Source organism: Protomyctophum bolini, assembly GCF_963924005.1.
Source record: "Protomyctophum bolini genome assembly, chromosome: 5".
NCBI classification, from domain to species: Eukaryota; Metazoa; Chordata; class Actinopteri; order Myctophiformes; family Myctophidae; genus Protomyctophum; species Protomyctophum bolini.
The window spans coordinates 29783624-29805061 of NC_137866.1; the positions used below are offsets into that span (position 1 = coordinate 29783624).

General features: G+C 45.9%; 1 protein-coding gene across 6 annotated transcripts in view; it reads left to right on the forward strand.

Annotated features, from left to right (window-relative positions):
• Positions 1-21438, forward strand: part of tasorb (transcription activation suppressor b) — a 60184-nt gene that overhangs the window by 27587 nt on the left and 11159 nt on the right. For 4 of the 6 annotated variants that reach the window (XM_080763448.1, XM_080763451.1, XM_080763450.1 and 1 more), the window contains 14 exons: positions 643-910; positions 2248-2643; positions 3699-4054; positions 7228-7574; positions 9077-9185; positions 9755-9876; positions 10540-10655; positions 11581-11917; positions 12957-13247; positions 14293-14475; positions 17115-17237; positions 18741-18900; positions 20647-20755; positions 21008-21186. In XM_080763448.1, coding sequence (XP_080619574.1) covers positions 643-910; positions 2248-2643; positions 3699-4054; positions 7228-7574; positions 9077-9185; positions 9755-9876; positions 10540-10655; positions 11581-11917; positions 12957-13247; positions 14293-14475; positions 17115-17237; positions 18741-18900; positions 20647-20755; positions 21008-21186 — 3096 coding nt within the window. The remainder of the gene's footprint in view (positions 1-642; positions 911-2247; positions 2644-3698; positions 4055-7227; positions 7575-9076; positions 9186-9754; positions 9877-10539; positions 10656-11580; positions 11918-12956; positions 13248-14292; positions 14476-17114; positions 17238-18740; positions 18901-20646; positions 20756-21007; positions 21187-21438) is intronic. The other 2 variants (XM_080763449.1, XM_080763452.1) reach the window with 2 other exon arrangements.

The following is a 21438-nucleotide window of genomic DNA, read 5'->3' on the forward strand; positions in this document are numbered from 1 at the left end:
TCCTCTCTGTCTCCCCCACACACACAGCCCCCAGAGGGTTCGACCCGGTGGAGCCCCTGTACTAAATGTCCTCTCTGTCTCCCCCCACAGCCCCCAGAGGGTTCGACCCGGTGGAGCCGCTGTACTAAATGTCCTCTCTCCCCCACACAGCCCCCAGAGGGTTCGACCCGGTGGAGCCCCTGTACTAAATGTCCTCTCTGTCTCCCCCACACAGCCCCCAGAGGGTTCGACCCGGTGGAGCCCCTGTACTAAATGTCCTCTCTCCCCCACACAGCCCCCAGAGGGTTCGACCCGGTGGAGCCCCTGTACTAAATGTCCTCTCTGTCTCCCCCACACAGCCCCCAGAGGGTTCGACCCGGTGGAGCCCCTGTACTAAATGTCCTCTCTCCCCCACACAGCCCCCAGAGGGTTCGACCCGGTGGAGCCCCTGTACTAAATGTCCTCTCTCCCCCACACAGCCCCCAGAGGGTTCGACCCAGTGGAGCCCCTGTACTAAATGTCCTCTCTCCTCCACACAGCCCCCAGAGGGTTCGACCCGGTGGAGCCCCTGTACTAAATGTCCTCTCTCCCCCACACAGCCCCCAGAGGGTTCGACCCGGTGGAGCCCCTGTACTAAATGTCCTCTCTCTCTCCCCCACACAGCCCCCAGAGGGTTCGACCCGGTGGAGCCCCTACTTCCTCCGGACCTGCAGCCCCCCGCCCTGCAGCCCCACGTGGAGCCCTTCCTCCCGGCGCTGCACTACGCTCTGTTCAAGCTGCGCACCAACCCGGCCAAGGACCTGAGCTCCGGCGTGGAGAATCGCGCCCACGAGTACCTGCTGCGCCTGGAGGGGGGCACGGTGCGCCCCTTCACCGTGCCCGTCTACAACCAGAACCTGGACGAACGGGGCAACAACTACCCCGCGCCCAGGTAAGGCACGGGACGACACGGGGATGTCGGGGGTTTTCAACTTGGGGACGATAATGGTTAAAGGAGAATTCCATGCTAGAAGGCTTTCTTACCTTTTATTTGTAGTTGTTGCGTCCCCACCAAAGAGGTCCAGGTGTTATTTTGTGCAAAAGCGCATTATTGGCTATTTCCCCTACCATAAGCCCACAATGAATTGAATTGAATTGCATTGAATTGAATGGGGCATTTGGGTGTTGTGCTAATTCACTTATTTCCGTCGCTCTATTTTTTATTTTTTTGTATATCCTCTCTCCATAATGTAAATAGTATCCCAAGCGGCACACTTTACTACTTATTTACCCCCCATTGAGGGCTTATGGTAGGGGAAATAGCCAATAATGCACTTTTGCACAAAATAACACCTGGACCTCTGTGGTGGGGACGTAACAACTACAAATAAAGGTCCGGAAGTCGATTGATCGCCTTTAGGCCTGACATCGAACATTTTAAAATGTCTTCTAAATCTAAATCATGACAGTTTTCTGAAATACCTACTGTTTCTGTATCAGTGGTGCTCAATATTTCATGTCAAGGACCCCAAAAATTATAATATGTAATTGGCCGCCGACCCTCCCATCTGAAAATTTGAGTTAAAAATCACACCTGTGTGAACTGAGTGGTGCAAAAATAGCAGATCTACAAGCTCCTAGCGTGGCACTCGGTGCCACACTATGAGCTTGTAGCTATTGTAGCTATTTTTCAATAACTAAAGTATAAAATCATGCTTAAAACACCAAAAGGCATTTCCGTCCAGAATTGGTTAATACATTAATCAATTAAACAGTTCATAATTAATCGAAAATTGTGCGGTTCTATCGTGGGGTGATTTACTGTGAATGTAAAGCTGTGGAATGCACATACAGAGATGCCATTGCCTGGCCCTGTATCGTCAATGGAGGGACGCACATACAGAGATGCCATTATTATTAAAAAAATAAGCACAATTATTGCATCACAGAGATTTGAATTTATCGTGAAATTAGTCGTACGCTAGGACGCTTTTGTTGAGCAGCAAATTTCAATATTGTTTGTAAAGAGCAATTTTTTCACGCTACACAAATTAATTCCCCAAAAAATAGCAGATTTACAAGCTCACAAAACACGTTGCGTTGCAACACATTGTGAGCTTGTAGATCTGCTATTTTCGCCGAATGTTCCCCTGAGAATAGGGATGCTGGCCGGCATTTTAAGTTTTAAGCTTGTGTTGATTGTCGCGATATCATCGTTAATCACAATCATTTGTGCCACAATAATCGTGACATGTATGTGATTTCGATATCCCCCCCCTCCCCCAACAGGGCCAAGCACAACATCGAGGGCCAGCTGCGCACGTACGTGCACAACCCCAGCCACTACATGTTCGCGCTGGCCAAGGTCCGGAGCATGATCGACAAGATCCATAACACGGCGCCCATGTCCATACCCGTGCACGTGCCCAGCAGCATGAACATGGTGCAGTCGTCCGGAGCCGTGGGGCCCCCCCTGCCCCCCGCCCCCGCCGGCCCCCCAGAGTACAGCCCCGTGTCGGACTGGGGCGGTTCGGACATGGGCTCCTCGGACCGGGCTGCCGCCGCGGTGACGACGGAGAGGCCGGCCGCCGAACGGCTTCTACTGGCGTCGGAGAGGCTGCTCCTCCCGGATGGGGCCGGGGGAGGAAGTGGAAGCAGCAGCAGCAGACGGAGCAGGTCGGCCAGGTTATGATTGCTTTGGATCTTTTACTTTTATTTATACAGTAAACATGCATAGCAGAGCTACCAACCTGCACACATTTTGTGTACCAACCACGCAATTCTAGGCGTATAGACACCTAGAATTGCGTGGTTGGTACACAAAATGTGTGCAGGTTGGTAGCTCTGGGCCATAGTTCCATTATATAGATATTCTACTATTATGTTCTTAGCTTGCGTATGATTTGATGATAACTACTTTTTATGTATGTGATGCATTGCCATGCTTTTTGTTCTTGCTTGATTGTGTTAACTGTGATAACCTTCCAGGTCGAGGCTGTCCCATTCCAATGCTAACTGTGATAACCTTCCAGGTCGAGGCTGTCCCATTCCAATGTTAACTGTGATAACCTTCCAGGTCGAGGCTGTCCCATTCCAATGTTAACTGTGATAACCTTCCAGGTCGAGGCTGTCCCATTCCAATGCTAACTGTGATAACCTTCCAGGTCGAGGCTGTCCCATTCCAATGTTAACTGTGATAACCTTCCAGGTCGAGGCTGTCCCATTCCAATGTTAACTGTGATAACCTTCCAGGTCGAGGCTGTCCCATTCCAATGCTAACTGTGATAACCTTCCAGGTCGGGGCTGTCCCATTCCAATGCTAACTGTGATAACCTTCCAGGTCGGGGCTGTCCCATTCCAATGTTAACTGTGATAACCTTCCAGGTCGGGGCTGTCCCATTCCAATGCTAACTGTGATAACCTTCCAGGTCGGGGCTGTCCCATTCCAATGTTAACTGTGATAACCTTCCAGGTCGGGGCTGTCCCATTCCAATGCTAACTGTGATAACCTTCCAGGTCGGGGCTGTCCCATTCCAATGCTAACTGTGATAACCTTCCAGGTTGGGGCTGTCCCATTCCAATGCTAACTGTGATAACCTTCCAGGTTGGGGCTGTCCCATTCCAATGCTAACTGTGATAACCTTCCAGGTTGGGGCTGTCCCATTCCAATGCTAACTGTGATAACCTTCCAGGCCGGGGCTGTCCCATTCCAATGCTAACTGTGATAACCTTCCTTCCAGGTCGGGGCTGTCCCATTCCAACGGCTCGCAGGCTGAATCGTACGCGGCGATGACGCAGGGACAGAAAGACAAGGAGAAGTACGACAAGGACAAGATGAAGGAGCTGCTGAAGCTCATCCACCAGCACAAGAAGAACATCACGCCTGAAACGGGACAGGACCAGAGGAGGCCCGGCGGTGGCGAGGACGCCTGGGACCCTCACAGCTTGTTGTTGTCGGAACAGGAGCGCAGGCCCGGCGAGGACCCCTGGGACCCTCACAGCCTGAAGAGGAAGATGGAGGCCGACGGGGAGTGGGGCGGACGCAGCGGCAAACACCCCCGCCTCGACCCCATGAGCAACGGAGAGCCCAGCAGAGGTGAGCACAGGTCTTAGTGTGGTTTTTGTCCACTACAACTGAGGCGAAGAATGTTTTTTCACTGACAAAAACAAAATGGAAAGTAAATGTATTGACAATTTCGTCAATAGATAGAAACTAGACTAAAATGTTAGGAAGGAAATAGTGGTCAAGAGATCCAGTATAAGTAATTTTACACTTGGTTGCATGCTGAAAATAGCAGATCTACAAGCAAAGCGCTGTGAGCTTGTAGATCGGCTAGTTTCAACAAGTGTAAAATGAGCCATTACGACGGCATCAAGGCCCGCCTAAATACATTTTAGTCGACTAAATGAACTTTGGTCGACTTAAACTAGACTAACACTAAAACATTCCAGGTACTAAAAAATATGACTAAAGTTTCATTCCAAAGACTATGACTAAAACTAAAATGCCAAAAACAACACTGACAGGCCCTCCCGTACATGTCCGCATCGCCATTCATCTATCAACCCATTTTATTTTCCCACCCCTAGACCCTCGGGCACAAACTATGACAATTGTTTGAATCAATCGCACAACAATCAACAATTAAGTCCAAACTCCAAACCACACCAACGATTCGCTGTGCAACTCCTTGCAACCAATCGGTTTGCGAGTAGACGGAGACGCACGCACGTAGTGCCGCCCCACCGTATATGCGAACTATGCGAGACTGAGTCCCCTTTTAGTGGGAACTGGCCAAGAGTCAGAAATAAAATCACACTTCAATGCTACATTGTACAAAATTACAGAACAGCAAATAATACATCTATGATACACCTCAAAGTACCTATGAAATATACAACAAATAACCAAAGTGCTTATCTTTTAGTGGTGGGGCAAATACACAATGTGCAAAACATAAACGGACTATATATGGAATATATATCTGCACCTACTGTGATATAAATGATATTGAGAATGAGTTCCATTTTCTTTTCTATTGCCCGTTGTATCATGAGCTACGTCAAAAGTTATTTAACAGATGTAAAAATATAGATCTGATGTGTTTAAGTGATGCAGAGCGACTGAGATGGATTTTCGAACAAAAGATATTTGCATTTGCAGAATATATAGAGAAAGCTTGGGACATACGGACAAAGAAAGTGATGTATTTTATTTTATGATAATGCTTATTTCTGTTTTTGTTTTGATCAAATACTTTGTGTAACTTCAGTGTGGGAAGTGAACGGGATATTGTTTATTTATGTTGTTGGTGTCTTATAATCCCGTACGAAAGACAAGAAAATAAAAATTCATTCATATAGGCATGAACAAAGGATAGTACATATCCAAACGTGTGCAAGTGTTGGACAGGACTGTACATCTAAGATGATCCTTTTGAAACTTCTCAAGGGAACTTTCAAAGCCAATTTTAGTCTGGACTGTAGGTCGTTCCACGACAAGGGCCAAAGAAGGCCAGACATTTTTTACCCCCTCGGATTTGAATGTTGGTATTTGAATACTACCGTATAGCCAAGTATTTGATCTGAGGTTTAGACTAGAGATGTCCCGATACTATATCTGTATCGGAAAAGTATCGGTATCGGCAGTGGCGGAACAACATTGGGCCGGGCCGGGGGGTGAGACAGCACGACCGGGCCTCACCGAACCTGACTCCCAACTGCACCCCCCCCCCCCCGAACGGAAGAAAAAATAATTACGTTAACAGTTGCTGCTGAGCTGATCACAGTCACAGATAGAGGGAAAGTGTTATATTTGGTTGATCGTGTCTGTGTCTGTGACATTGCGCAGCAATGCACACACGATAGAGAGAGAGAGAGAGAGAGAGAGAGAGAGACGTAGAGAGAGAGAGAGAGAGACGTAGAGAGAGAGACGAGAGAGGTGCTGCGTGTTAAAAAATAAATAGGCTACTACTCATCTTTGTGTTCTGTTTCACCTTATTGCTGAGTGATCGCACACAGGGAAAAGCAACAAGAAGGGGTTTAGAATCGAAACAGTCCGTTGTGGAGAAAAGGAAGTCCACACATTACATATGCACTCCTAAATTCTCACAGAGTGATTAGCCTACTAATGAGTGACAGGTGCTGCCACTTTTGTAGCCCTGGACCGCTTATACAGCGAGTCTCTCTCTGACGCCCTGTGACGACCGAAACAAAGCCTTTTACCTTGGTAAAAGTCTATTATCGTAGCTGGGAAGCGTCTCAGGTCCCCAGCTTCTCTATAAAATGCACTATTTTAATCATTAAATAAAATTAATCCAACCAGATCGGCGCAGGCAAAACCCGAAAATGCCATAATAGAAGAAATGACTGCCCGGTAAAATGCAGGGTACATTGCGTTATTTAGATGGCACAAAGTGTATTTTAGAGAAGCTGGGGACCTGAGACGCTTCCCAGATACGAAAATAGACTTTTAACAAGGTCTAGCAGGCTTTGTGTTGGTGAGTAGTTACGTGGTTTTGTTTATTTGCTGGGATTTGAAAACCCGCGCACGGGAGTGAGAATATCACCAGAGGGCTGCGGAAGGGACTTCCACAGGGCGTCAGAGAGAGACTTGCACTTTTGGAGCGTGGCTGGGATGTCTGTTGGAGAGAGTGTGAGACAGACTCCACGGTGCTTGTACAGTCCAGCGCATTTTGCTAAAGTGTAGGCTATTATAGGCTATATAAACTCTGTATCTGGTTAATTGCGGGATTCGTGGGGGCCCGCTGGTTTTATCAGTCGTGAGTGACTGTGTAAAAAAAATCGTCAATCGATCATCTGACAGCCCGGGCCCCCCGGAGGTCCGGGCCGGGGTGTGACCACCCCCCTCACCCCCCCGGTAGCTCCGCCGCTGGGTATCGGCCCTTTTTGGTCATATCGGTATCGGCAAATATCCCAGTCTAACCACCAATTCGACACAAGGGTAATGGGTCGACACTATGGCAGGTGGGGCACGTGGAGTTTGCTTTCGAATTGAGCCCAAACTGCAAGTGCACATTTGAGTCTGCTATAAACACGAGATAAAATAAGTTAAAAACATTTTTTATTATTATTATAAATATTCTCTGGTATCGGACGGTATTCAGTATCTGTATCGGCTAACACAGAAATTGTTGTATTGGGATCGGATCGGGAACGAAAAAAAAATAATAATCGGGACATCATTAGTTTAGACCAAAAGGTTTTGTCTTTACATGTTTGGTGTGTTTTTCTCTCTCGCCCCGGCAGTCCCTCCGACGGACGAATCGTCTGCGATGGACGCGATGGACGGCGGCGCCAACTTCAACCTGGCGGCGGTGCTGAAGGGCATGGACATGTACGACACGGACCTGAGGGCCGCCGCGGGGGGCGGGGCCAACAACGACAACTCCTCGGTCAACGAGACGCAGCGGCTGCTCAAGATCCTGCTGGCCACGCTCAACAAGGCCATGACGCACAGCGGCATCGAGCCTCCCAGCCTGGACCTGGAGCTGCCCGGGTCGTCCTCCTCGAGGTCCGTCCCCGACGCCGACCTCAGGAAACCTCGGGAGGAGCTGCTTCCTGCCGCCACCGCGTCCACCGCCAACTACGCAGCGGTGAGTAAGGGAAATAATTGCGATTAGGAGATTATGTAATAGTTGTGACGGGCCTAATTGTGAGGCTGTGGAACGAAACCTTTTATCTGAATATTTTATCAAAAGGTTATTTATTTATTTTAAGGCTGTGGTCACCAACCTTTTTTTGTATTTGTTATTACTTTTAGCTGTTTTGCTACGCCAATAATTCCTCCTCACTCTATTCAAACAAGCTTTATTTACCGGCATGAGAAAACCTTTACATTGCCAAAGAAAGTGTCAAAAAATATAATAAAAACGGTTAAAGATGGAGTGCCGTGATTTTTTTCCACCCTAAAACATGATCATCAGGTCTTATTGTTATATAAGGAGGTATGATCTTTTCAAAAAAGTGTACAGTATTTGTTAAAATGCTGTTTTTATGTGGACACGCCCACCAGTTCATTAAGTATGCCTGGTTTGCCTGCTGGGTGGTGATGGGTGGTGATCCACCTGAACTGAACCCACAGCTGTTGTTTTATGATAAAATAGGATGGGTTAGGGGAGGGGCTGATAGTGTGATGTCACTATAGAGCGCCGCAGTCCCTCCCCCTTTCAGAAAAACGAGTGGCCCAAGGACTGTCTAAAGAGGACAAGAAGCGAAGACCGTAAGGGCGCCGCCATGTTGATCACATGGTGCTCCATGGAAGGAAAGGAACATGCGCAGTTGCAGACCAAGGCTGCATAAAGCCCATTGCGCATGTTTCTTTCCTTCCATGGAGCACCATGTGATCAACATGTCGGCGCCCTTACGGTCTTCGCTTCTTGTCCTCTTTAGACAGTCCTTGGAGTGGCCCAGGAAATGAAAACCCCATGCATTCTCCCATCGGCACTTCTAATATAATTTATTTAAAGACGGTTACGCCGTGGACAAAGCCAACTCGGATCGTGACAAATCATGACAATGAACACAATGTTTTGGGCCGATCAAATAATTTATAAGACGAAAAACAAAACAAATAGTGTTGTCTCCTGACTTTCTTTTCTTCTTTCTAATGATTCATTAGAAATTAATTTCATTTCCTGGTCCACTCGTTTTTCTGAAAGGGGGAGGGACTGCGGCGCTCTATATTACTGTTTATTTCATTGGCCCGTTTGACTGTCAAGGTTTCAGCCTCCAGGAAGAAATACACCATTACACATAAAAACCACTCCAGGGTGTCTAATGAAGTACCGTCACCTCATAGACACATGGAAAACTGGAAAAATTGTGGCACTCCATCTTTAAAAATTGAGAACGTAGGCACAGCATTGTGTAAACAATGCAAACAAATAGCAGCAGTCTTTTGCAGTCACTTTGGGGCAAAATGGCAGGGTTTGTTTTGTAAAAAGCCTCTTCAAATAGTATACAAAAAAAGCCTCAGATTTAAAACGTGTTTTAATGTCCAAATACTTTTAATGTCCAAATACTAATATCAATTTGGGAAGGTCCTGACGTGAATTGAAAACGTTGTGAAAAGCATTTGTGTGTTCCCATCACCCAGGAGGACATGGACTGTAGCCCGGCTAGTCCCTTCAGCCCAGGATCCCCAGTGGAACCATCCCATACCTCGGACACCCCGTCCTGGGTCATCCCCGTCCCTATGCACCAAGGTACTGCAGTGAAAAACCAACAAAATAATGCACACTCCATATTATCCCATACTGGGCGTGGACCCCTTTTGGTGTTTTAAACATTATGTTATACTTTAGCTATTGAAAAATAGCAGATCTACAAGCTCATAGCGTGCCACCAAGTGGCGCGCTACGAGCTTGTAGGTCTGCTATTTTTGAAAAGTTGTGAAAATGTGGCGCAAATCTGTTTATTTTATTTTGTGTGTTGTGTGGGCACTGTGCACATAATGTGTTAATCATCATTCTGTAAAACTCATGTTAGTGGTGCTCAAACCTTTTCATGTCAAAGACCTCCAAAAATATATATGTAATTGTCCACCGACCTCCATCTGAAAATATGTTGTTCTAGCCCCCCCCCCCCCCCCCCCCCCCCCTTCGCTCTGAAAGCATTATGTATTCAAAGATTTGCGCCACATTTTTGCGCTATGAGCTCTGCTATTGTTCAATCGCTAAAGTATAACATAATGCTTAAAACACCAAAAGGGTTTCCCGCCCAGAATGGATTAAGTGTATGTATACTCATCCAGAGGTTGTCCCCCTCCATCCAGACGCGGTCCAGCCGGCGGCGCCTACGGAGCCCGTAGCCACTGTGGACGTCCTGGCTTCGCCCAAACCCGTCACCTCGGAGGTGAAGAAGGTGCCTCCCCCCGTGGCCGACGTGAAGACGGAGGTACTGTTTCTTGTACCGTAATGTTCCTCTCCTCTTCAGGACGGAGATTTATTGATAGTATCAAAAACCTACTTTAGCTACACCCTGGAATAGTGCCTGGTGCATCGCTAAATGTGCTCCGCTGCTATAAATCGCTGGGCGCTCTGATTGTATGGATTAAATGACCCCGGGCATTCGGGGTGTTAACCTGCAACATATTTATTTTATTTGTATCCCCTTTGAATTATATAAGTTATTTGCATTCATTCATAGTAGTATTCCATATGTGTTTTACTATTGATTGAAACCATTATTTATTCTCGAAACATTGAGGTTTACCTCAAGGTTTACCTCCTCTGCGTATGGGGGGTCTCGTAACAGAGGTTGTTCTCAAACTATTTCACCAAATGGACACGACGTGCGGGTCCATTTGGTTTCCCTTCCGGGTTAAACGTTAAACTCAACAACATTGCAGCTGAAAGCTTGGAATCCCTCTTTCTATATCTGCAAAGTATTTGTTTGAAGAAATTCCGTGCAGATGACTATTTGCGTCAGCTTTTTGGAAGCGCTCAATTTTTATTAACCTTTATATTTATTCAGAGAAGACCATCGAGAGTATGTCACAAAGTACCAAACAAAACAATGTGAAAATGATGCATGCATGTGCATACTCTTTTATTGTAGGTGAAGAAGGCGTGTCCTGTAGCTGAAGTAATGAAGGCAGCTCCAGAGGTGAAGAAGTCTCAGGCCACTGCGTCACCGGCGGAGGTGAAGAAGCCTGCGTCCCCGCCCCCACCCAGGTAAGGAGGATATGTGGACCAGTGTTGTTTTTGGTAGCAAATTTAGATTTTAGTTTTAGTCTCTTGAATAGTTTTCATTTAGTTTTAGTCACATTTTAGTCACCTGGAATGTCTTAGTGTTGGTCTAGTTTTAGTCGACTAAATATCATGAGATTTTAGTTGATTAAATCTACTGTTGATTTAGTCGACTAAAATGTATTTTGGCAGGCCTTGATGCCGTCGTAATGACTTTTACACTTGCTGAAAATAGCTACAAGCTCTACAAGAACCCCCCAACATCCCTATTCCTGGGGGTGAACGTTAGGCAAAAATAGCGAATATATAAGCTTACTAGATCTGCTATTTTTAGCGAATCGATTTTTCTTTTTTTGTAGAGTGAAATAGGAGCAAATCTTTACAGGTCCGTTTTTATCACCTATAGAGAGTGTATGACGGAGGATATCCACAATACGATTATTGTGTATTGGGTGCGGCTGTGGCTCAGGAGGTAGAGAAGGTTGTCCACTGATCCATGTCAAAGTGTCCTTGGGCAAGTGAGGAAGTGTGGGAAGTTAGGACGCTGGCGTCGACTGTTTGCCGATTCACCTCCCATGTATGAATGAATGAACTAGGGCTTTCACTTCTAGTGATTTTTACTACGGTTGTTGACTAGTTGCCTAGTTTACTAGTCGACTAGTTGTTCAATTACCTATTACAGTATGTCTAGCTGATCTTGAGGCCTACAAAAAAGGTTTTTTTTTCTTATCAACTAGTCAACTAGTAGATCGACTAGTTACTAGTCGACTAGTCGCATAGTCGACTAGTTCCTTAAAGCCCTAGAATGAACCATTGTAAAGCGCACTGCTGAGCACTTGGAAAAGTGCTATATAAAATATGTCATAAAAAACACAATTTATGAGTAATCCCCACCCTCCCTCCCCTCCAGGATCCTCAGCATGGTGGAGGAGCCCCCGCAGAGGCCCTCCATCAGCCTGGACACCATCCTCAACCAGGAGGTGTACAGCCTGACGTCGGACATCCGCAGCCTCATGCACACCCAGCGCGTCTACTACACCTCCCAGCTGCCCCAGCGGCTGCCGCCGCAGCGCCACGCCTGGCTCCCCAACCGCACCTTCTCGGGCTTCGTGGCGCCCTACGTGACGCCGGCGGCCGGCATGGTGGCCACGCACGTCCTGGCGCTGTCCGAGAGGATGGGGCCGCTGCTCCCCCCGCCGCCTCCCAAGCTCCTGCCGCCTCCTACGCCTGTCGCTGCTGATCCTAAGGTAGGTGTTTATTCACACTGGCTTTTAGTTGATTTATACATTACCAGTAAGACGCCCTGAGAGCGAGAAGGTGTGAGCTCTCACACCTCACGCAGGTGGATGCCTGTCACCCAGTCGCCTGTGTGACAGCAGACTGCTGGGAGAGCGCTGGCGCTTTGGCATGGGCCATATGGAATGAACAACATATTTTTAGATGGGGCTCTGCGGCCAAATCATCAACATCATCATCATACTATAATTCACTCAATGTCTGTCTGTCTGAAACACTGTCGTAGCTCCTCACTGCCTGCACCAATCGCTCCGACTTTATACACACCTATCCCATTAAAACACCACAGACAGAATTTTCATAGTCATCATTCAGCTGGAATCGACTTCCAAAGTTAGTGGGAGGGGCCTGTTTCACACAAAATGACACAAATCACAAACAGAATGTCCAATCCACCCCAAACTTTAGTCACATGTTGAGGGTGGTTTAATCAATGGAGAGCCCAAAGCAATTCCATTTTCATCCATAGGGGGTGCCACAAATGCGGAATTCAAAAAAGTTTATTGCAAAAAACATGCTTTTTGGGGGATAAATCAGCTATGTTTGCAATAGCGTAGCCTACGTTCGCTAGAGCGAGACAGGATAATTCCCTCCCAATCAGTGATGATTTTTCATCGCATTACCCTCACTGTACATAATTTGGTGTTCATATAATCAGAACAGGTAAGGTCTAGTATATATAATTCTGGGGGTCCTTGTAAAAAGGTTTAAAAAAAAAAGGTTTTTCAGAAAACTGTTATTATTTAGAAGATGGTAGGTCTAAATAAATCTTTAATCCGAGATTGCGGGCAGTATAGAACTGTTTATATTGAAAGATCACCCGTCCGAGTGCAACTGGAAATGGAGGGCTACTGCTTCCGGGGAAAAAACACTTTAAATTTGTAATCGTGTCACAGCCCTAGTTTTATGCTTTAAGTGCTTTGTGCGTTCATTTCATGTCATGAACGGTGCTATAATAAATAAAGTTGTATTATTATTATTATGATTTAGGTCACGTCCCCACCTGCCCACGCGCAGACGGGCTCCGACCTCACATCGCCAAACCCACCCCCCGTCGCAACAACGACGACCACGCCCAAGACCAAATCGGAACCCTCGCAGTCGAAAAGTGTCCGGCGGCCCGGTGGCACCGCCAGAGACCACCACCGCGGCGGCGGCTCCTCCTCCTCCAAAGCCAAAACGGAGAGCGCCTTGACGGAGGCCACGGCGGCCGGCGTGTCCTCCGAGATGTACTCCCCGTCCCGCGTCACCCCCGGGTCCCCCGAGCAGCAGCAGCAGGCGGTAGGTGGCGGAGTGGAGTGATGAGAAGAGGCCTTTTCCCATTTAGACCTGAGGACGATTGTACAAAATGTCTTCTAAATCCTGACAGTTTTCTGAAAAACCTTATGTTTCTGTGTCAGTGGTTCTCAAACTATTTCATGTCAAGGACCCCCAGAATTATATTTAATTGGCCGCGGTCCATAATCTCTAATTATGTTGTTCCAGGGACCCCCCCCCCCCCAGAAGCAAAGATTTGAGTTAAAAATGTTCGCTCTGAAAGAAAATATATTCCAAATTTGCGACACATTTTCAAAAATAGCAGACCTACAAGCGAGTGTCGCACTACGAGCTTGTAGATCTTCTATTTTTCAATAGCTAAAGTATAACATAATACTTAGAACACCAAAAGGGGTTCCCGTCCAAAATGGATTAATGTTGTTTTGGCTGAAAGTGAAACTACTCAGGCTCTGCAGAGGCCCAACGAGGCCTACTAGCGATGCGATCAGTGTTTTGATCAGCGGGAGCTTGAATTAATGTTTTATTAGGCTCCTATCATGCCTATTTCATCTCATTATGAGCCATAATGTCAATAATGACGGCGTGCGCAGTTGTGCACGGAGATTTTTCAAAATTCAACAAAAAGAATAATAATAATGCTCAATTAACACTAATTTATCAAGTCTTGTTATCTAGGCATGGCTACCTGTGCAAAGGTAGATTAATCTCGTTATCTCGGGCGTGGCATCCAAGCAGTTTAGTTAACTTGAAAAATAACCATTATAAAAAACATGATATATCGTGATATGGTGTATTACACAACAGGTCGTTTCGAGGAAGCAATCTGATTGGTTGAAACAGCCTTCTAGCCGTGCTTCAAACTAGCATCATGGAACGGCTAATAAAGACAAAGGAATTCAGCTGCTCTGTTCACCCAGAGCGCAGCAGACTCGGTGCCTAGGCTAGCTAGTTTCTTTGGACATTTGTGGTCGTAGTGGCTACATCTGTCATTAATTGTGAAAAACAATCCAGTGATATTATATTGTTCCATTCCCCTCCCCTCCCCCAGCAGATAGCCCTGCCCCCCAGCGGCTCCGCCCTGCTGGCCAACAGCCTGATTGGCCAGCTGAAGCCGGAGGTGTTCAGCAGCCTGATGGAGGTCTTCAAGGACGTCACCAAGAACACGGTCAAGTTCTACATCCACTCTGAGCAGGAGGGGAACGGCTCCAAGTCCATCTGCACCGAGATCCAGGTACTGATGCAGTGGCCATTTTGACAAGCAACAGTTTAGATTTTTAGGTTTTAGTCTCTTGAATAGTTGCTGAAAATAGCCGATCTACAGATCGGCTATTTTCAGCATGCGACCTAGTGTAAAATGACTTTTCTAAAACGGGTAGTCCCAATACTTCATTCTGATTGGCTGGTTACCGTCACGTGACCGGTGTAAATTTCACCGATAACCCACTCCTTCAATCACTTTGTATCAAACTGCAGCCTTGTAGCTGAACTGGGGAAGGGGAGCGCTTGATTGCTTTACAAACACATGCCATGCAGGCGTCTAAGCACCGCCCGGCTCATATGACTGTGAATGTGTGGCTCCAGGCAGCCCCGTAAATACATCAAGCGCTATTCTCCGTCACACTACTACTTGCGGAGCAAAACAAGGAAGTGTTGTGGCTCTGGCTCGCTCGCTCTGGTGGCCCAAAGCGTAGATACTTTTGTGAATTTAATAGTTTTATTAGGTTAATATTGCTATACGTTTGTAACCGTTTTAGAAAAGCAATAAGCCACTCGAGGCCCCAGCTTACCGGGTAGAAGACCCTCCGCTGCGCGTCAGGTCTGCCTACGCCCCCAGCCAGTGTAAAATACCCGGTAACCTGAGACCACTCGTGGCTTATTGCTTAATTACTGGATCTCTTGTCCACTTCCTAACATTTTAGTGTCGATTTTATTTGTTGACGAAATTATCAGTATATTTATTCATAGTTTTTAGTCATCATAGCTTAGTTTTTCCTTTAGAGTGGAAAAAGGTAGTCGACGAACATTTATCGTCTTAGTTTTAGTCGACGAAAACACCAGGTACGGTAATCCTGATCCAAATGACTGAACATCTTTTAAAAAGCCTCCTTGTAATATTTGGTTGAATGTGTGTGTAATGAATATAAAAAAAGGTGTGACATTTCAAAATTGTAATGTGTACTGTACAGTATAATATTCTATTATCTATACAGTACTAAAAAGCCCTCATTGGACACGCTGGAGCGCTGTGTTCTTTATCGCCTGTGATCACGGCACGTTGTGTTATTATTTCACTATCTGCAGTTCCTCTATTAGAGAGTGTAAGAGTGTGTGCAAATCTCCTGCTGCCGCGGCCTCCGTTTTATTGCGATGGGGACAGTCCTGCACAGCTGTCACAGATTATAAATTGTTCTGCAGTAAAAAAAGTGAACAAGGGCAGTGTGTTGGAGCGCCCTTCGCGTTTCACTGTATATCTGCTTCCCCACTGCGGAACCCGTCCGATGTCTCAGTATGAGAGAGAAACATTTATTAACACCCCGAACGCCCGGGGGTTTAGGACCATTAAATCAGAGTTCCCAACGATTTGCAGCTACAGAGCGCATTTCAAGGTGCACCAGGCGCCATCCCGGGTGTAGCTGAAGTAGCTAGATGAAGCCAAAACACCCCGAGGCGATCGACAACAACGAGAGGTATGATTTAAAGGCTCATTCATAGTCTGGGTTTTCGGTGGTGAGGTCACTGAGTGACGTCACTGAGCCGCGGTGAAGAGCAAACCACCGCCACCGCCCCCGCCCCAGCCCTTCTCTCTGTTTTTACTCCCCACCGCTCAACGTTATTTCAGCTCCGGTGGTCACCTCACCACCAGAGCGGTGGTCACCTCACCACCGAAAATCCAGACTATGAATGAGCCTTAATTCCAACGCGACTAGCAACGGGACTGTGATGGGCCGCCGAAAACATAATCTTTGGTTAGAATTGGACGGATTAATTTAGATCAAGAGTTATTCACGTTTTAAGATATTCAATCTCATCCGCTAAAATGGAGGGGCACCACTTTGGATGACGTCCCAACCAGAAATGACATTGAATGTTGCCCAACAGGCGCTCTGTTATATCATTTATGTTCCGCCCTGTGATTAATCTCCGTCCTGAGCGCTGAGCATAACTATAGGACGGAGACCTCCGTTTATAACGCTCAGGGTGTTAACTAACCACTTTGAACATGGCAGCCTTGTTCTGGTGCATGTCGTTATAAGTGGAAAATGTAAAACGGTTTTGAAACGTTCGCGGAAATGGCAACATCTAACCAGCTCAGTGCCACGCACTGTGAGCTTGTGTTAACGACCGAGATTTGAACCCAGGTTTAAGAGGGAATCAAAACCCTAAATAGCTCGCTAGGCCCATCGTGGGTCTCTCTCTCTCTCTCTCTCTCTCTCTCTCTCTCTCTCTCAGGAGTACCTCCAGTCTCTAGAGAACAGGTGTAATGGTTGTGGGTGTCTCTCTCTCTCTCTCTCTCTCTCTCTCAGGAGTACCTCCAGTCTCTAGGGAACAGGTGTAATGGTTGTGGGTGTCTCTCTCTCTCTCTCTCTCTCTCAGGAGTACCTCCAGTCTCTAGGGAACAGGTGTAATGGTTGTGGGTGTCTCTCTCTCTCTCTCTCTCAGGAGTACCTCCAGTCTCTAGGGAACAGGTGTAATGGTTGTGGGTGTCTCTCTCTCTCTCTCTCTCTCTCTCAGGAGTACCTCCAGTCTCTAGGGAACAGGTGTAATGGTTGTGGGTGTCTCTCTCTCTCTCTCTCTCTCTCTCAGGAGTACCTCCAGTCTCTAGGGAACAGGTGTAATGGTTGTGGGTGTCTCTCTCTCTCTCTCTCTCAGGAGTACCTCCAGTCTCTAGGGAACAGGGAGTGTGTCCCCCAGGCCTTCCTGGAGAACAGTAGCCAGATGGACAAGCTGCTCATCATCATCCAGAACACGGACATCGCAGCACACGTCCACAAGGTGAGGAGAATTAGTCCTGGGGAACGCACAGTGGTGGAAAAAGTACTCCATTTTAGAACTACTTCGTTATAAGTAAAAGTACGGAATGGAAAATGTACTTAAAGTACTCATTGTACAGAATGTGCCATTTCACAAGTTCAAAATGTGCACAAAATCTATTGAAAATGGCAGATCTACAAGCTCACAATGCATATATATATATATATATATATATATATATATATATATATATATAATTATTTCCACACTCACTCCAGAGGGCCACAGTGCATATTACTGTCATAGCAAAAAATAGCCGATCTACAAGCTCAAGATTGTAGATCAGCTATTTTTGCTATATTTGAATTGAAAACCTGAATAATGTCTTTGCTATTTTTTAATTGGAATCCTGAAAAGTAACTTTTTTTTATTGCATTTAGTTACAGTTATGTTAACTTAACTTTATGAACTAAATACAAATACAGTACATTGGACATAAAAAAGACCTAACATTTTAATACTAGTAATTAAATCAATAATATATCAATGTGCGGGCCGCATTAACCCATTTTGGGCGGGAACCCCTTTTGGTGTTTTAAGCATTATGTTAGCTATTGAAAAATAGCAGATCTATGAACTTGTAGGTCTGTATTTTAGAAAATGTGCCTCAAATCTTACAGAGTGAACACAACTCAAATCTTTGCTTCTGGTGAGGTCCTCTGACAAGTTTCTTCAAGTACTTCCTGGAATAGTTTGTTTGGTACATTCATATTTTATTCCAACTCGTAGCGACTGGTGAGACTTAACGACAAACAGCAGGGACCAAATCAAAGTGACACGTTTTTTTTCATCCAGTCTAGCCCACCCCTAGATCGGATCACACGGCAATGTAGGAACACGGTGACGCGAGGTTAAATGTGACCAGATTTGACTGAGAGCCTGCCATCGTGCAAACCTCCTGCTTTTCACCAGAGGAAAAAATATTTTATCCAAAATGAGTTGATAGCACAGACTCTTCACATACTAGAGCATGTCTGAAATAAGTGTCAGAGCTGAAATCGACATGTACATATGAAATATATGCTTAAACATGTAGCTATAGGTGTAATGTTAGAGACCACAGAAGTGAACCTTTCAAGGCTGTTTTCTCAACTCGCTGTTTCTCTGCAAGACATTAATCTATAAGCCATATCGCCAAAACTGGTGGGTCAAAATGAACAACCTATATGTCAATTTGAAGCTATGATTCCCTGCTTTCACTTGACATGAAAAACAAACTAAAAAAATCCAATGGCAGTCCCTCAGTCACAAATTATACAGTTTATAGAGTGCTTTTCTAGATACTGGAAGTTGCTTTACAGAGAACGGAAACAAACGACGCCATTATCTGATGACCTATAAAGTAATGGTTAATTGGATTCATTGAGACATAATGCTTGTTGTTCTTCTGTCAGATCCCAGCCCTGGTGTCTCTAAAGGGTTTTATAATACTAATAATATTAATGCTTGTTGTTCTTCCGTCAGATCCCAGCCCTGGTGTCTCTGAAGAAGCTGTCGTCGGTGAGTTTCGCCGGCGTGGACTCTCTGGACGACGTGAAGAACCACACGTACAACGAGCTGTTTGTGTCGGGAGGATTCATCGTGTCCGACGAGTTCGTTCTCAACCCGGACCTCATCTCACAGGGTGAGTCCCCCAATAGTCAAAGTCAAAAGTCGTACGATTTGTCACACACACGTTACCGCAGTGAAATGTGTTCTCCGCATTTGGTTAAAGTTACCTTTGAACAGCCACTGCACCGACCGCTGAGTTGCTTAACTTGCTTGTCATGAAAAGCCACTTTAAAATGGTGTAATCACTTGTTGTAGTCTTGAAAAATATTCCAAAGTGGCGATCACAACAACAGTGGACGAGGGAGGCGCACGCTGCCCGGCAGCTTCCCCATTGTAAACAATAGGGACTCAATTTCGCATCTCATATCCCATTCTGTCCGGTGGATTGCCCATATGACTTCAAACTAGGGCTGCAACTAACGATTAATTTCATAATCGGTTCATCGGCCGATTATTTAAACGATGAATCGATTAATCGGATTATGGCACCTTTTTGCAATTACTTAAAAAAATTAGCTTCAGGTTATTTTAGGCATGTTGTAACTAACAATAAAGATAATAAAAATGAATACTCCTTCAAAATTAATATGTTACCCCCTTTTTTATCCAATTTGATTTCATTGCCATTCCTATGATACTAATCTGTAATGTTGACCGTGTATAGCTGACTGTCTTTCTTTCCATTTCTATCTCTGGGACCCCAATTTTTATATTTTAATTTCTATTGTAAAATCAATTTTGAGTCCATTTGGTTCCATTTTTGTACTCTGTTACAGACCCACTTGGTTTAATTCCTAACTATCTATAATGTGGCTGCAGAACTCCCACTATGAGAACCACTGTCCTACACAGTCTGTGTGGACACGCACGCACACAAACACACACACACACACACACACACACACACACACACACACACACACACACACACACACACACACACAGTACACACAGTGTGCACACAAGTTACAAGACAAGTAGCATGCTAGCTGAAACCGTTCTTATTTAGCAGCCATATTGGCATGTTCTCTAGGGTCTATAGGCTCTAGTATCACATATTGCCAAAGTTAAACAGCACTGGATGCTTTTGCCCTGTGCCCACTTCAATGCGCTGCTGTGATTACACAGGTGGAACAAATTTGAGGAGCTAACGATCGTTAGCAAGCTACCGGCCGGTACACTGCTCGTCGTAGCCAGCCTGCAAGCTCACAGATTCAGACATTGGGGAGCATTTTTTCTCATAAGACAAACAAATATGGACAGTGGCCGTGCTCACAAATGCCATGTTTTGGGACCTGTTTGGGGCATTTGATGAGTTTGCAGATCAGCTGTTTTGAGCATCGCAGCCACTTGGCTGACGCTCTCCCTCTCTGTGTGTGTGTGTGTGTGTGTGTGTGGGGGGGAGACTGAAGTTGTGAGAGAGAGGGGTAGAATAGATGCGGAGCGCTCTGGTCACGTTCAAGACAATCTTGTGTTGTGTTTATATGACCCGTTGCATATTGTTCGTTCAGCCTAGTGCCGTTACTGAACGGTAAAAAGAAAGCAGCTTTATGTTACATTTTAATGTTGGAAAACACCCGCGATAATAATCGCCAAGATAATTCGTTGGCAACAAATTCAATTATCGATTTTTATCGATTTAATCGATTCGTTGTTGCAGCCTTACTTCAAACTGATTAAAAACGTGAATTAAACAATGAAAACGTAACTCGGGCAACTCGCGAACCGCGGGGGAAGTGTTCTACAATGAATTAACTCGAGTAACTGTGGTTCTGTAGTCAAAGTGTTAACGGAGCATGTGTTTGGTTATGTTTTTCAGAACGGTTACAGGCTCTGCTGAGCTTCCTGGAGCAGCAGAGCACTCCAGAACACCCCTGGCAGTGGAAGGTCCACTGCAAGTCCCAGAAGAAGCTCAAAGAGCTGGCTAGGTATTTATTTTATTTATTTATTTTTATGGGCAGAGGCCCAGAGTTGCTCAGATTGTGGTGGTAATGAGGAGTTACCCTTTTAACATTTTCATGTCAAGGGACTCCCAAGTTAATATATTTGGCTGTGGAGTGTGGACCACAATCTGAAAATATTGTGCCACAATATTTTATAGGTTACATTTCCTAAAATTACCAAAATGAGCAGAAAATGTCAACGTTTTGTAATTCCCTCGTCCTGTCACGTACACGCAGGTTGAACTCCAACGCCATGGGTCTTCTGAACCTGCTGACTGTCTACCAGAAGAAGCACCTGGTGGAGTTTCTGCCTTACCACGAGTGTGACACGGCGTCCCGCCAGGCGCCCGACCTGGACTGTCTGGTCAAGCTCCAAGCACAGCACACGCAGCAACGACACCTCATCTTCCTCACAGGTAGGTCTGTCTGATCACAGCACACACAGCAACAACACCTCATCTTCCTCACAGGTAGGTCTGTCTGATCACAGCACACACAGCAACAACACCTCATCTTCCTCACAGGTAGGTCTGTCTGATCACAGCACACACAGCAACAACACCTCATCTTCCTCACAGGTAGGTCTGTCTGATCACAGCACACACATCAACAACACCTCATCTTCCTCACAGGTAGGTCTGTCTGATCACAGCACACACATCAACAAC